Here is a 15,893-nt window from a genome sequence, read left to right as displayed (position 1 = left end):
TTGAGGATTACCTCACCTGTTGTATGGCTACTTGGACTGCAGGAGACCGCTCGTCGCACAATTATCACATTCCATAACTTCGTTTACGAACCGCCATCCTCAAGACACCACACTACTTAACTAGCAGGTCCCCCCCTCCCAACTTCAATTTCCTTCCTCACCCTCTCAATCTCCCTCTCGCTTTCCTTATCGCTCATCTCCTCGCTATGCTCCTCCCCATCCTCGTCCTCATCGTCATCGCTATCATCGTCCTTGGTCGCGCTCTCCCCCAACTCAGGTTTCTTCTTCTTCTCAAAGTCCTGGTTGTGTGCCGTCCTAAGCGCTGTGCCCATGCGTTGCAGACCGCGTGCCATGGGACTAGGCTGCTGCTGGTCTGCACCGAAAGACGCATGCCGACGACGCGTGGATGTGCGGTTGAGGTCGGCACCAGAAGCATAGGGGGCCGTGGGAGCTGTGCTTGTTCGGCTGATGTGTGGGGATAACGGTTGTTCTTCGTCGACGCGCCGACCGTAGTCTTGGGAAGTACTGCCATCCATCTTGGGAGAAGGAAGATCGTATGGTAGTGGAATATCGCGGGAGGCGCGGAAGTGTCCGACGTTGGAGCAGTGCTCATTCTCGACGCGAAATAGGGACCACATGCCTCTCCTAAAGACCTCTGAAAACGCTACGAAAAACGACGTTATGGCCGAGTGTTGAAGCTGAAGCGGTATTATGGCGTAGAAGATCCAGTTGAAGCGCAGAATGGGGTCGACCGCTATGGCGAGGTAGTACATCCATACTTTCTTGTAGCCGAGAGTCTGTCGGAGGAATGGGTGTTTGGCACTCGGATCACCGAGACTCCAGTCGTAGTAGACGTCCCAGAAACTCGTATAGATAGAGTTGATGATCGCAAAGGTGATGAACACGGCACGATGAGTGGTGGTTTTCTCGATGCGGTAGATGCTGAGTGTCATGTAGAAGACGATCGTTGCCATGTACTTGCCCAGGTTGAGCAGATGTGGGAAGGCATTTCCGGTATCGTGGTAACGACGAAAACATTGCACTGCTCGCCATATGCCAGGGAGTGTCGAGAAGAAGCCAAGCAATCGTGAGTTTGATGAGTTGCATTGGGCTGGATTGCCCCAGCGATTGGCGTAGAGGCAGAAAAACAGCTCGATATTCTAGAGGATCCGATTAGTATCTTGATATGTGGCTGTTGCACCTGTCCGACTTACACCCATGCTGTATGTAAGAGAGCAGAACATGTCGCCCATGTAAAAATCTCTCCATTCGACCGGATACCAACCAGCGCATATCAATCGCCACTATATCTAGATTAGCGGACTTCAGAATTCCGAATACGGGCGACTTGCCATGGAAAATATCAGCCAGAACCTGCTTCTGTGGTACAGGATCGGCAAAGGATTTAATAGGAAGATCGTCGCTAAGCCCAGGAGAATCACAGGGTAGTAGATGTACATGGATTCAGCCCCGTATTGACTGAAGTTGAGCCACATGAAGAAACCCAACATGAAAAGAAAGAAAGACGGAAGCTGGTTCGGTTAGCAGGGCCAACTGATTCAGAGGAGTTACGTACTTCTGCCAGTTGCCTCCAGTCCAAGTGGTGGCGGGTATCATACTCGAAAACGAAAACATAATTGATCTTGCTCGTAAGCCAAACTCTGCAGTCCAGACAAAACAACATGAACAAGAAGTTCATCAGGAAGTATCCCGCATAGATCTGAGAGCGGTTAAACACCGGATTCTTATCAGCCGTAGGATACTCACCTGGAGTAAATAGCTGGTATTAATTCTCACAGTTGTGTCATCAGAATAGAGCAATTGAGCGGCTTTGACGATCCCCTGGATCCCGAAGACAGCTCCCAGCCCCAGCATAAGTCCGTTTCGAAACGACTGTTCTGTGTAGTCCCCAGCGCGGGCAATTTTGATTCGGAGTTTTCCAACTGCTACTTTACGCTTGCCCTTCTCAAAGTATCTGGCGTAGAGGTCTTCCGTCGCTTGTATGTGTCCTTCAATAACGTCACTGTTGACGAACCAAGCCTTGTTCACTTTTTCTGTCATGTACCGTAGAGATGGCCGTGCATTAACAGCCTTGTCGTACTTTTTGTTGATCTTGCGGAAAGCGGTTCTGTTCAGTAATGCATACGACTTCAGCAGCTCGAGACCTCTGTAGTACTCCTGTATCGCAACCTTGAGCTTTCTCTTCGCGGTGTCGTACGAAACGTCCGTATCTGGGCGGCGAACATAATCGCGGCGATCTTCCAGTCGCATGGGTCCTAAGGCTGGTGTCGCAAGGTCCTGCATCGCCTTCGTACTTTTTCCATATCTGCCCGCTTGCACCGCTTGCAATGCGGATTCGAGAGGATTGAGCCAGGATCCACTTTGAGTCTTGTCCTTGTTGTCTGCGTCAGGTTTGTCTCCTTCGGAGCTCGACGGTTGACCATTCATCAGAAGCATGCCCACGTCGCCATGCTTAGCCTGTTTCTGAGCTTTTGCCTTCATCTTGGAGGCCTGGCGGTTGATGAGATCGTCCAAGCGTCGGTCTCTCATCATGTGCAGCTGTTCTCTTAGTACGGCTAACCGAGCCGTAGCCTCGTCCTCCTTTTGCTTGTAGAAGGTCTCGATCTTATCTAGCTCCTTATCCAGAAAGAGGAAGAATTCTGTCTGGCGCAGATCCAATTCACGGTAGGCTTCGAGCGGAACATCACCCGGGCTGGATGGTGGAGGGTCCTTGTGACTCAGAGAGAAAACGCGGCTTAGTAGCGGACGCGGCGCCTGTGTAACAGGCGAAGCCGGGTTTGAGTTCATGCGCTTAGGCGTGAAGATGCTCCTGTATCTTGCCGGCAGAGACTTCGTATGTTTGTGTGTTGGCGATCGCGTCTTTCCAACCTCGAAAGCATTTGGTGTTTCAAGCCCCCGAGATCCGTTGCCAATTCCCTCAGTGGGACCAAAATCCATATCTGTAGTTCTGCTCTTCGGTGTCGAGGGTTCTGGCGGTGGTATGGATTTGGACGAGATGTCCTCTGGATCTAAAGCAGCTCCTGGAAGCTTCAAGGATGGTGGCGCCTTTGCTTTTCCGCTCGCTTTCGGAGGCGATCCAATGATACTGCCATACCGCGTCAAGCCAGGGAACCTAGGGTCCTCCTGTGCATTCAGCGGAGCTTCCTCATCTTTCGACATATCCACAGACGGCAATGCCTTACTCCCGTTTGGCTGGACATCTCCGCTCGACAAGCTATTGCCGATCGCCAAAGCTCTCAAATCTCCGGGTTGTCTTTCGACAGTCGCGGTCTGACCATGGTTGCGATTGAGGAACGAATACTTGGGCGCGGTATCGTAGGGTAATGGCGTAAAACCATTGGGTCCACGGAAGCGTACACGAGGCGTCTGGTTGACGGTCCTGAGGGCTCGTTTGATTGCCTTGAGCTTCTTCTTGCCGAGCTTGTGCGATGTCAGGCGAGGCAATCGACACTATCGTGAGGGTGGGGGTGGGGGTCGTACTTTGTAATCCAAATACTTGACGCGCCATTCTGGCACCAAATCGCGTTCCAGCTCCCTGGTCGTGTCAGCAACTCTTCATATTTACGCGATTGGATTTGTAAAGGTCGAGCATACTTTGCGAACTTCATCTTGTGCTGCTGCAAGGCGTGCAAACACCAGCAGCGCGGTTAACGAAGGGTGGATGGGAAGAATGCAGTAAAGCCGGCGCGAGGAAGCCGAGACATGAGGAGGATCGGACCGATATTTTACCGTTCTTCGGGCAGTATTTGTTGACTAAATGGTAGTCTTCGGTTTGACGTGAACGTTGAATTATTCCTGATACATCGCGTCCCACAAGAACTGTCTCGCCGCACGTGCCACATTTCTCGGTAAAGTGTACCGAGCTTGCGTCATTGCTACCTTTTACACCTCACAACGGTGCACATGTACTCAATTCATGAACGACATTAGATGTGCTACATTCAGTAAACACTAGGTAGCTGAGAAAGCCGACCACCATCTGTTAACAGCGTCTCCCCGTTCAGGTACGCCCCTGCCCTACTCGCCAGGAACAATATCGTGCCCGCAAAGTCCTCCTCGCTCCCTGTTCTCTCCGCAGGAGCCAACGTAGGCTCTGCCTTGTACGCATCCGAAAACGCACCGTGCCCTTTGACTCCTCCCAGCGGCTCCATGTCCTTGGTCTTCCCCTGAGTCATCTCCGACGGATACAGTCCAGGTGCAATCAGATTGGCGCGAATGTGTAACCCATTTTGGCTGAAATATGTTGACAGCATCTTGACGAGATGGTTAACAGCAGCTTTGGAGGTCGAGTATGCGAACGATGAAGCCAGAAACCTACTAAAGCCGGCCACGCTTGATGTCACGATGACCTGGCTGTCCTGAGGTACATTGCCCTTCTTGTTGCCCTCGTCGAGCAGGTCGAGGAAGGCGATAGTGGTATAGAACACCGCCGTGGTATTTACATGCAGCGTTTGTGTGAAGTCCTGAGGATCAGATGCAAACACAGCTTTCTGGAAGTCCTTGGCGGTTGGTTTGTCGGGTACGTCCTTCGCATGATTAGGTCCACTAACGCCTGCATTGGCGAAGAGAAGGTTGATGTAGCCTTCTTCTTTCCGAATCTGCTCTGCAATCTTCTGGAGGGATTGCTTATCTGAGACATCCCCGACAATAGGTTTCAGAGTTCCATTAACAGCAGTCTTTGTAGCTTCCTTGAGGGTCTCTTCACGCCGGCCGATGATGTAGACAGCCTTCGCGCCATTGGCGTCAAGCGCTCGAGCAGCATACAGACCAAGGCCGGAACCACCACCCGTAATGACGGCAACAAGGCCATTAACGTTGAAGAGGTCCTGGGCTTTGTTGGTAGGCATTGTGGGGTTAAATGTGTAAACGTGATGATAGTATGGTATGCAAATTTAGGTAATGGGCTTCGTCTGTGATACAGTCGAGATGAACGGAAAAGATGGAAGTCCAGAGCATTTGGTCTTCTGTACTAGGGGGAATTGCTGGGTGACGTCATTCTGATTGATGATTGCTTGCAGACGTTGTGGTTAGCATGACCCCGGCGTACTGTTGCCCACAAAATTCATCCTAGGGAAGTTGAGGCAAGATGCCTCGCGTACGTGCGGTTCGACAGTAAAATAACAGTATTAGAACTCAATACACCGCCCGAAAGCACCTGGTCTAGCTACCTCTGCGTTGACTGTGGGGCAAGGCTGAGATTGAAGTCCGAATAGCAATTTGTTTCACTACAAATGTCCATGACTGCAGTGGCCATGGATCGGCCATGCATACTAACATGTAAGATGGTGCACATCAATGTTTACTCAGGTATCCATTGTCGATACCCTTGAAATCTCGAGCATTGAATGATTCAACCATTCCTGAGGTACCTATGCAGTGGCTTCTTCTTTCCCATAACTACCGTAGGTACTAAGCCCTATGGGATCAGCTTCTCCGAATATGTATGGATACAAGGCGCGAATGGGTGATGTGCGCCGGGAAGGCAAAGCATGCTAGTCAGCCAATATCTGGCACGGTCGAGGCAGATGTGTCACGTCGGACTTGGGTTACGGCGAGGTTCACGGGGTTGTAAAGATCCCGCGGGCCTTCACAAGCCTGATGCATCCGCAAATACTAATAACTACCCAGGGGGCATCTTCCCAAAGCGTGTTCCCAAGAGGTACAGTTCTCTATATTTTCATAGTCCCTCACTACCTACATTTGCTGTTCACGATCCACACGTCATTGAGTTGGGCGTCCCAACTTGCATTTCAAACGACTTTATACTACCCCTTGATTAACAGCATCGTCGTGGGACTGCTTTTGCAATGCATTTCTTTCAATATATTCTATCCTTGCTATGGATGACTACCTGTGCCTTGGCTGTCTCAATTCCTGAGCATGTGTAAGTGGCTTTTGAACATTTACCTTCCACTTCGCATACTTATCAGTCTATAGCTAAGGTGACATCCAGGTTCATGATTTGAGTGACCCCCATGTAGCGTCCACGGGCCCTGTTGCCTTTGAACCACGAGCGACTAGGAAAGAAAAAGCTTCTGCCAAGCGTCCTTCGAAGCGTCCTTCAAAACTTCCTTCAAAACGTCCTTCAAAACTTCCTTCAAAGCGTCCTTCAAAGCGTCCTTGCAAAAAGTCTAGCAAGAAGCCTAGCAAGAAGCCTCCTGCGAATCCTACCAAGCGTCTAACCGCACATATAATCGTCCGTCCTACCGTTCGAACTAGCAAAGTCTCTACCATCTCGACGCGTCCAGACACCTACAGAGTTCCTTCTCCTACCAAGGCTGTCAATATATGCGATGGGCTGATCGAGTGCGAGAGCGATTACGATTTTGTCATATCAGATGCCTCTCAAAAGGAGAAACACACAATCTGAGCGAGGAGATACCAACAGGCAGAAGTCTTCGAAGTTAAATTCGCTCGCGCTGCTTCAGCTTATAAGCGTACCAAAGTCTCCGACGTTCTCAATCTTCAAAATCTGTGGTTCGCAAGCTTGACGACCAGCACATAGGACTTTCTTTCGACGAAGCGTCGACTAGTGGGCCTGCTCGAACGTATGAGCCTGAATATGCCGCTGGACAAGCAGTTATCGAGATCACATCGCTGCCGTACGTCGAAACCCCTAAATTCTTCCCTATTGCGAAGCAAAACAACTTAACCTTCGACTTTAGCGGGAAAAAAGACATTGCCTACAAAGTCAACGCTGCACATCCTGCCGATGCTGAAGGCTATGTGGTAGAGCATATCATCGATTTGCAGACAGTCAAGCTGTTCATTGAGAAGCTTATTGGCGCGGGCGAGCCGAAGAACAAATATATCATCAAGAGCCCCATAGGCGCTCAATGGTTTGGGACCTGTTGGAATGAAGATCTTGATGGCAAGAAGGTTGCTGGCCGGATGAATCCCAATAGCCTTCCAGACCGCAACACTGTCAATTCTCTCGTCTACCAAGCGCTTGGGAGCAAGGCCAATTACGAGGACCTCGTGATGCTGGAAGAACAGATCAATGAGATGAAGAAGAGGCCATGGATGGGCTACAATATGTGATCCACATTTGTCAAACACTGACAAGCTGGCTGACCTAATTCGCTCACGTTCAGATCGGATGGACCGTGACGAACCGAAAAAGCTCGTCAAGAACATTCTAGACGGTATTGAATCTTCGGATAAGCTGCACAGCACCTTTCGCATGGTATGTGTCCACGGCATCAAGCGCCACACTTGGCTGAATGGACATACTGATATCTTGATCCAGGTCCTCGCGAGGCAAGGATGTGAAAGACCTTCAAGGTGGTGTTGTCAAGGTGGGTGATGAGTGGAAGGAATTCATGCAGGAACAGCTTGATTTTACGGCTGCGTGGGCCGATGAATGAATCAAGACTCTGACTCACGCAAAAAAAAGGGGCGGGAAAGGTGCAGCCCATAAGATACCTCGCGATAGTCTGCGCAAAAGTATTGAAGATACTATCACCAAAGCCAAGGCTCACAAGCAAGAATGGAAAAAAGACTCGAAGGAGTGGGAGGACAAGGCGACTAAAGAGCAGAACAGGCTCACGGCGACGAAGACCAAGCTCCGGACAGAGGCCGCCCAATTATCTACAAAAAACACAGATCTCGAGAAGAAAGAGAGGACTGTGCAGAAGGACATAGACAACGAGCCAGATCCGACAAAACAACTATCTCTCAAGAAGAACAAACTAGCAGCTGTTAAAAAAGACCTCTCGATATTCAGAGGCTAGAAGACGACGAAGAATAAGAGAATTCTTGAGGCAGACCGCGATATAGACTAGTAGAAAATAAAGCGGGTCCAGCAGATCATCCAGCACCTTGAGGCAGATCGAAAGAAGATCGAGGTATCCCACAAGATCACTATCGGAATGCCAAAACCGAGGGAAGAGCAAGTAGGTATGGTTTGTTCAGGAACGTGCAATCTTTGGGGATTTCGTCGTAGGAGAAATCATCGCATTTCAGTTCCCAACACGCAAGAAAACATGGGCAAAGTCCGCGCACCAAACCGCCCGTCAACTATCAACTTCCCTACACCCACCGTCGACAATGTATCTGTACCCTTGTTCTGCTAAATCCATCTTCATCACTTTCATCAAAGATCAATGGATCCATAACAGGCCGCCAGCCGGTGATAGCAGGATGGATCTCAGAAGCTTGAGTGCGGCGATGCGAACGAAACGATGCGCTGCGATGAGGTGCAGCACTGCGGTGGGATTGGGAACGCTCGTAGTTATATCTGTAGGAGTCGTGAAGCGGGTGGTAGTCAGGTGATGAATGAGTCCATGATGTCGAGCGGCGCGATGAGGAGCAGTATAAGTCCGGCGGATAGCGCTTGCTTTTCTGGGGATAGTCTTCGGACATACTTCTGTGATGCCCTGGGGAAGGTATGCGCCGAGAAGATCGATGAGAAATGCCGTCCCCTGTTTGTGATCTGTTGTGACGTGCTACATCGTGGTCCCGATGAGAGACGGTGCACTCGTGCTCGGGATAGTAATAATAGATTCTTATTCGAAGCCGCTCTTGTTCTCCGAAGTAGTAGTGACGGTCTTTTACTCGTCGTTTGTCATAGTCACCGGGCGCCCTGTTATCGCGTTGATCATCCCTAATCCCCCTGTCGTACTTATGATGCTTCTTTTTTTGACCTAATCGAGGATTCCCGTCACTATATCTGTCATCGGAGTAGCTCTTCGAGCTGTGGCTAAAGGTCGGCCTCCTCTGCGGAGTCCTTGACCGACTGCGCGACCGACTTCGACCCCGAGACCGATGCCGATACCGCGAGCGGCCACGCACTGCATCCTCGAAACGTACATGTCGAGAATCTTTCTCGTAGGATGAACGTCGACGCGAGCGGCCACGGAGGTCGTCTTCGAAATGTACATGTTTGGGTGTCTTTCTATTGGTAGGTTGTTGACTGTCGTTATCGGGGTATGGATGGGAGACGCCCATTTTGCGATATCCAGCCTATTTTCTTGCTGTACCAGGTGGTTGTAGGTTGGGTATGGGAAGTTGCGTTCGTAAAGTACCATGGTAGCTTCTATGGAACAAAGGACGCAGAGCTCGCGGGTGGCGAGCGCCCAACCCCGTACTGACGAGGGCGTGAAAGGGAATAGTTGGATCCTCATACATTGTTCTTTGTATAACGTCTAGTTTGGCAAGTTCTCGCGGTGCGAACTCATGCTTGTGGCTGTGTGCATACTCCACTGTTTCAGGACCTCTCGGTGACCTTATTATCGCGATGCAGATAATGCATTACCTAAGACAGCTTTAAAGAAATAGTGTCGACTATGTTGGATTTTTATCATTCAATTCCCACCTGGCCTTAGCCTGAAGCCGCCGCCTTCGTTACACGATATGCACCAACAGCGACGCTAACGGAATAGAATAAAGGAAGAGCCATCATCAATAGCAACAACAGAGTTTAAACAGAGTTTACTGTAGGTGTATTTCAGTTCCATGAATCTACCTCTACAGTAATGACTGTCAAAATCAGATACATCCCGCGTACCACTCCTTTCCCTCAAAGGAAAATCTCCTCAACAGCCAAGTGCACCTTCCAAGCTAACATTCAATTTCCGCCGCACAAAGAATGTGGCATCCTACCGTTGCATTAGCGCGTCTTTCCGCTACCGACGCCACGAAGCTTACCATCTCTCTAACCCGCACAGTTATCGTCGCAACAGCCCGCGCTCCTGCAGTTAGTAGTCTCTGCGCAGCAAACACCTCACTGCTTGTCGCAGATGGCCCTCTTGCCGAGGTCTCGTGCTCGCATGTGTTTAACGGGATTGGCATGGAGAACGGCGTTCTGAGATATCGCACTGGCGAGGGCGGTGCAGATGAGGAGGAGGGTTGCGGTGGTGAGTCTCTTGTCGATTGCATGAGAGACGCTGATTAACGAGTAGTATAGATAGCGACGACGTATGTGTCTGAAACTGTCAGGTTGGTAGTTCAAAACAACTGTTTGCGAGAAAGGTTCTTTAGTGGCGGCGAAAGAGCCCTTTCACACGTACTATAAGACCACGAGCGTGCTTTTTGGCCAGAAAGTGGTCCCTCTAGCGTCGCCCTGTGACGCCACTGCCTTATAAAAACATACTGAATCTTGTGTCTTCACAAGGCGAGGCTCATGTCGACGCACCATGGGGCCCCGCGTTCAGCTTATGTTGTGTCTGTAGAAGGCACGTACCTAGGTATCGATCCTACCGGATACGGGTCAATCCAATTGTTTGATGCATCATAACTTGGCCCCAGGTCTTGTTCGGTGCCTCTTCGAGCAGGAACCATTCTGTAAAGTGTGCCAATACCCTAAGCGCGCCTTGTCCAACTACGTCCGGCCCATGAATCAAGGAACTGTGGAGAGGCATCCTCCTAGTCTCTCACCTTGCTAATTCGTTGCGATACAGAAATGTATCCAATTCAACGGAAACTTTGCAATTAGGATTGCCTGTGAGGTCAGGGATATCATTCTGGGCCCTCGTGTCGATCCATAGAACGCCTCTTCTACCATAGGCTGTACTATCTGCATGCAGTGTGAGGTCACAGCTACGGCAGACGCTGGTAAAGATGAGGACATGTGTGAGGAGGACACCATGCTTCATAGACACGTTATGCGTGAGGTCTAGCCACTCTCCAATAGGACTTTGTGTCCGTGTATTATGTGGGTAATTGGTACTAGGCCCCGAACTTTCAGCTCTCTTGAGGAGTTCCGAGGTTGAAGACAAGGCTGTGCAAATACCAAGACATGGCTTTCCAAGCAGCTGGTAAATTTGGCGGAATCTTTGGTACAAGGCTAAGGTAGCTATGTCCGGGATGGTTTTCGTAGTCTTGGAGCGGCTAGGTTCAATGAACATGCCGCCAAGCAGAAGCTGAGGCAGTGTCAGGCAGTCATGGCAAAAGAGATGGCTGGTGGGTAGAAACATATGTCGGCACGCGCATCGACCGTGTAATTCAGCCTGTTGGGAGAAACGTGCAGACTCCGAATTTCCTCTTAAGCAGTTGGTCGCTTGTCTGCGCCGAACAGGTCGTGTGTTTTGTCCAAAGAATGCAATTGCCTACCTGCAAAGTTATGGAGAGAGATCTTCATATGATATTCTGTTGCCTATGCACTGTAGCATCAGTTATGGCATTTACGTGGATTGTGCACCGCGGAGCTCTAAGGTTCGGCTTTCGCGGACACTCACACATGGAAACATTCCTTCTTCATGAAGACGCCATTTATCCACGCGCCTTTCTACAGACCATGCTTTATTCAACAGAATGTACAGCCTTTCATCAAGGCACCTCATACGATTCAGCATCCCATTTCCGACGACCCCTCGTGGGGACGAAATCTTGCACTGGTCATGCGCAAATGTTGTTGCATCGCACTTCCCCATCGACCCCAAGATAGCCATTGGCTCTAGTGCAACGTTCTCCTCTTTTGCAGTAGCCACGTCTCCGCAATTGTGAACTGGTAACGGTACAGCATCAGCGGTACGGACCGTGTCTGAAACAGTGGTCTCAACAACGGCCACTGGGACAGAAGCGTTTGCGTAGACGATAGTCCAATGACGGCTTGCAGAAGTCATCAGTCCCATCATTAGAGGCTCACGCCGGGGCCCAAACAACCAGACAAGAGAGAAGCCAAGCACGCCTTCTCTGCCCGTAGCTGAATCCACATGGGGCCGAGTATAGATAACCGTTTGATTATGCGTCGCACTACGACTGATGAGGCCACCTTTCCCAAGTCTCACCGGCAGCGACGAGTATGCTCGCATTTGTTGGCCATCAGTCCTGGAGAAAAAGGGTGGATCGTGCGGCGGCCCCGTTCACCACTGAGCGCGGGGTAGATTCCCTGGGTCGAGGGTATTGTCGATGACCGGTGGACGCAGTGTGGGCTCGGACTCTCCAGCCTTCGAGCGGGTTGTAGGGACAATGGCCCGGGTTGCTACAGGGCGTTCCATTACAAAAGGTCGATCTGAGCGTCTCTCGCTGTTGCCGCCAAAGATCCTCGATTCGATCGGCGCCTGCTATGCTCGTGTTCTTGCGCAACACGCCTTCCAGACCTTTGCTTTATCCGTTCTTGTGTCCATGTCAGCTGTCGCCGGTAACAGCGGCGAGTCATCTACCACGACCACATGCAAGCAGAGGACGAGGAGGCCCGCCAAGGCCGCCAGGCGCCGGCCGCCCGAAATCCGAGATCGGCCGACATAGATCACAGCAATATCTTATCAGATCCGACCAGCATCTACTTCTACCTGCAGCAACATCGAATGCCCGCCATGTCCAATGACGGTGCCTCACCTGGAGCGACGCCTCGCAGCTCCAACACTCCAGGCCCGACACCCTCACCCACGTCGCGCCCGCCTGCTGCAAATGCCCAGCCGCGGCCCTCGAGCTCGCGCGGTAAGTCTGAGCCCCTCTGCCAATTCGCGCGGGTTCCTGCGCTCGGTGTCACTTCGTACATCCCAGTGCAGAGAACCCCTCCACCACCACCCACGGCGCCACAGCAGCTGTCCCACGCACACACCGACGGTACCACTAGTACCACTGCTGTCATTGTTCCCAACCTTCGTTTGCTCACTTTCGCCAGCCATTGTACCGACGCCCATCTCGACCAGCTTCACGCCCATCACGACGACGGCAGCTTCCCCGACAGGCGCCTCGCCTTTAGGCGCCGGGCCAACAGGTCGCAGCTATGTAGTCCCGCCGCGTCCCAAGCCAGGCCGCAAGCCTGCCACGGACGAGCCGGCTTCAAAGCGCAAAGCCCAGAACCGCGAGTCGCAGCGAGCCTTCCGTGCCCGCAAGGCGCAGAAGCTCACCGAGATGCAAGAGCAGGCAGATGTCACCAACCGGAAGCACAGGGACGAGCTGAATGAGATGCTAGCTGAGCAACACCGTCTCAGCTCGGAGCTCAACAGCGTGCAAGCGCAGCTAGACGAGGCCAGGGAGGCCTTGCAGAGAGTAACCAAGGAGCGCGACTACTGGAAAGACCGCAGCAGTCAGACTGAGGCCCAGCACAACACCCTCCAGCAGCGACTGCGCGATCAGAACTATCCGCTCAACCCCTACAATGACCAGCAGGCCGTCTTCTTCCCGCAGCAGAATTCACCGACTCGCTCTTCCATGGGTTCGTTCTCTGGCTACAGCTCTCCCAAGTCCATGACACATATTGGATGCGGTAACTGTAAGCCTAACGGTGACTGTGCTTGCATTGCTGAATTTTCCCAAGCGCCGAATCCGTTTGCCGGTCCCGTTCCTGTGATCCAGCCACTACCGCGAACCGCTGCCTCGCCCATGAAAGGCGTCCAATTCCAGACTGTCGACCCATTCGCGGATCGGGAGATCGACTTCACTGCTCAATTCGCTAAGCGTCCTAGACTGGATCAGCGCCCGTCTGTCACTCTACTTGCGCAGAGCGGCAGTGAGCAAGATTCCCAGTGTGGCTTTTGTACGGACGATTCTAATTGTCTGTGCAAAGACCAATCGTTGCAGTTTCAGGATGTTCAACGTAATCAAGACCAGGTGGTGCCGCTCTCGGCCACTTCTAAGCTCAACGGTCCCGGTAGCTGCGATGCTTGCCAGAGCAATCCTAAACAACGAGCATGGTGCCAGAGGATTGCGCAGCTCAAAAACGAAGAGTTCCTGCCACCGCCAACATCTCGGAATTCGAGCATCAGCAGCACTCTTGAGACTATGGAGCCGCACATCCCGGACGCCTCCACTCCATATGGTGCGAAGCAATCCCTCGGTTGCAACGAAGCTTTCAAGCTCTTCGATGGCCGCGTGTCTATGGATCAGGACAAGCTCGACTGGATTAGCAATCTCCGGAGAGTGCCATCGCATTCCAGGCGTGACACCATGATGCATCATTCGCGCAAGTACAGTGCTATAGAGCTCGACACAGCCGGTATCATTGCGACGCTAGGCAATAGCATGAAGCCAATCCAGCCTCGACAAGAGGACGGCGAGAACTCGGATATTGTGCGCATTGCCCAGGAGTTTCAGAGGAGCACTCAGTCGCCGCACACAAGTCCTGAATACGCCGGCTAAAGCAAACCAAGGTCCGCCACGACAGGGAAAGGCATCTGTCGGGAGATCTACTGGATTGAGTGCGTGTTCTATGCGCCTTCCTTTCAACACGAACATCTTGGTAAGCACGCTCCGAGATCGTGCATGCGAGGAACGCCGTGTCCCGCGGAGAGCGTTGTTGAAGGATCTGTTTGTGGGTCGGTGAAAGGAGAAGAACTGGATACTCGTAACGTGCAGCCGATATCACACTAGAGCAAGGGCTGTTGAGAATGTGATAGTGCGCTGCATGATTAGCCTGGAGGATGGACCACAGACTGAGGGTACAGCATGACGACGTAAGAAGGTAGGCACGCGGTGGACTGTACATGTATAGATGACGACCGGATACTCGCTACTCACTACAAGGGAGGTTCTTTGGTATTCTGCATTACCGCAGCGAAAATAGCGAGGAGCAACTGGCTTTTGGCACTCCATTCTTGTTTTCATCACCATCCTCCCTTTGTTCAAGTAGCTACAGTTATACCCATTCATTTGTCTTCAGTCTGCACCAATGCTGCACGAATCTTACGCTCAATGCTGCACGCACAACAACATATCAGACTATGTTCAACATGCCCACGCGTACTGACCACATGTGCATGATTCAGGCAAGCAATGAAATATCTGCGACGTCGCCAGAGCACGGGCGTTCGTACAAGGTTTCTATTTCCAATCCGGACTGGGCAGCGTGGCACTCGAACCATTATTCGCTGACGCTGCAAAGCTTCGTATCTCGTACAACGAGCGACCAATCAAGTACGTAATTGGCGGGAGATTGTTCGGAGATAAGTGGCGTGATGCGGGGTCGACCGGGACCGAAGGAAAATTTGCATCTGATAAGCGCAGCGCCATCTTATCAGATGGGACGCGTCGGATGAGGAAGGGGCCGGTATCGGCGGGTTTCAAGTTGGGAAGAACGGTCGAAGTGGTGATGGCCAAATTAGTGTGAGATAGAGTCTCGAGACTTGTGTTCGGTCGGGCAATCAAGAGAAGTTGTGTGACTACTTTGGTCTTGGGAGTCTTTCTAAGGTGTACATGCTGGTACGAGCTAATGCCACAAAAGGAGGGAACTGTTAGTAGCATTTCTTCGTGGCCTCATGCTTTGTCGACATGCTGCGGTGCGTATTTTGTACCTACTCACTCGCCACGGGTCCGATTAATATTGTACGAAGGTACAAGCCGGGTAGGCTAGAGAAAATGGTTGGCGGGCGCACGAAGACCGAGAGAAGTTCGATGGCGCTCATTATAGGGCTTTGGGGAGGTAACTACGCAAGCCCGAATGAATACTTTGACAGGAACCTTGTTACACAGGCACTCGGTGAAGTCGGATCGGGTGGTTCAAGATAAGATCAAGATGGAAGCATGTATCTTGAGCTGAGCACATGACGGCCCGACAAGGCATGTATCCCCCTGGACACTTTACCAGGGAAATACTTCCCACACTAAAACTAAAAGCCCGTCAATTTCGCGCCACCATGCGTCCATCGCCGTTCATCAATAAGCGCTTTCTCGCATCCTAGCCAAGGCACCACCCGCTAACGACTTGACGCTTACATCAAGGGTTTTGTCGACTTGATATCCGCCGACGGGTGCGAGGGCAACATGTTAGCCGGTGTGTCGTTTCTAGTTCCAAGAGTGTACACGCTGTTAGACGGGTGTGGGTGGGATCATTTATACCCTGGAGAGTGTGAGTTCGCGTGCCCGTTATTATCATTAAAGCGCTCCAAACTTGTGAAGCAAACAGACAAGGGAATCTGCTGACAACAAAGGAAGAGTACACCGCATCATTAGTGCTTCGAAAGAGCTGTGCCGCAGAGGCAGTCCCC

The 15,893-nt window shown here is 51.5% G+C and overlaps 4 protein-coding genes across 4 annotated transcripts; 2 read left to right on the top strand and 2 right to left on the bottom strand.

The window, feature by feature from the left end:
- Window positions 1-116: 116 nt before the first annotated feature.
- SYG1 (Xenotropic and polytropic retrovirus receptor 1) lies at window positions 117-3,629 on the bottom strand (the record flags this gene model as incomplete). The annotated part of the gene is made up of 5 exons (XM_056219571.1): window positions 117-1,160; window positions 1,577-1,720; window positions 1,768-3,441; window positions 3,502-3,556; window positions 3,616-3,629. 5 exons carry the CDS (start codon window positions 3,627-3,629, stop codon window positions 117-119), a joined length of 2,931 nt encoding a protein of 976 aa, XP_056066698.1.
- Window positions 3,630-3,962: 333 nt separating this feature from the next.
- Window positions 3,963-4,868, bottom strand: N0V89_010830 (uncharacterized protein; the record flags this gene model as incomplete). Its single annotated transcript, XM_056219570.1, has 1 exon — window positions 3,963-4,868. One exon carries the CDS (start codon window positions 4,866-4,868, stop codon window positions 3,963-3,965), a length of 906 nt encoding a protein of 301 aa, XP_056066697.1.
- A 1,033-nt stretch (window positions 4,869-5,901) lies between these two features.
- Window positions 5,902-7,754, top strand: N0V89_010829 (uncharacterized protein; the record flags this gene model as incomplete). The annotated part of the gene is made up of 5 exons (XM_056219569.1): window positions 5,902-5,905; window positions 6,003-6,349; window positions 6,508-7,058; window positions 7,271-7,372; window positions 7,418-7,754. The coding sequence occupies 5 exons, from the start codon at window positions 5,902-5,904 to the stop codon at window positions 7,752-7,754; spliced, it is 1,341 nt and encodes a 446-aa protein (XP_056066696.1).
- A 4,531-nt stretch (window positions 7,755-12,285) lies between these two features.
- Window positions 12,286-14,049, top strand: N0V89_010828 (uncharacterized protein; the record flags this gene model as incomplete). Its single annotated transcript, XM_056219568.1, has 3 exons — window positions 12,286-12,291; window positions 12,395-12,402; window positions 12,693-14,049. The coding sequence occupies 3 exons, from the start codon at window positions 12,286-12,288 to the stop codon at window positions 14,047-14,049; spliced, it is 1,371 nt and encodes a 456-aa protein (XP_056066695.1).
- Window positions 14,050-15,893: the final 1,844 nt, after the last annotated feature.

Source organism: Didymosphaeria variabile (assembly GCF_027946475.1).
Source record: "Didymosphaeria variabile strain IMI 356815 chromosome Unknown scaffold_8, whole genome shotgun sequence".
In the NCBI taxonomy this organism is placed as follows: domain Eukaryota; kingdom Fungi; phylum Ascomycota; class Dothideomycetes; order Pleosporales; family Didymosphaeriaceae; genus Didymosphaeria; species Didymosphaeria variabile.
This window is presented reverse-complemented; position numbering and strand designations above follow the sequence as displayed.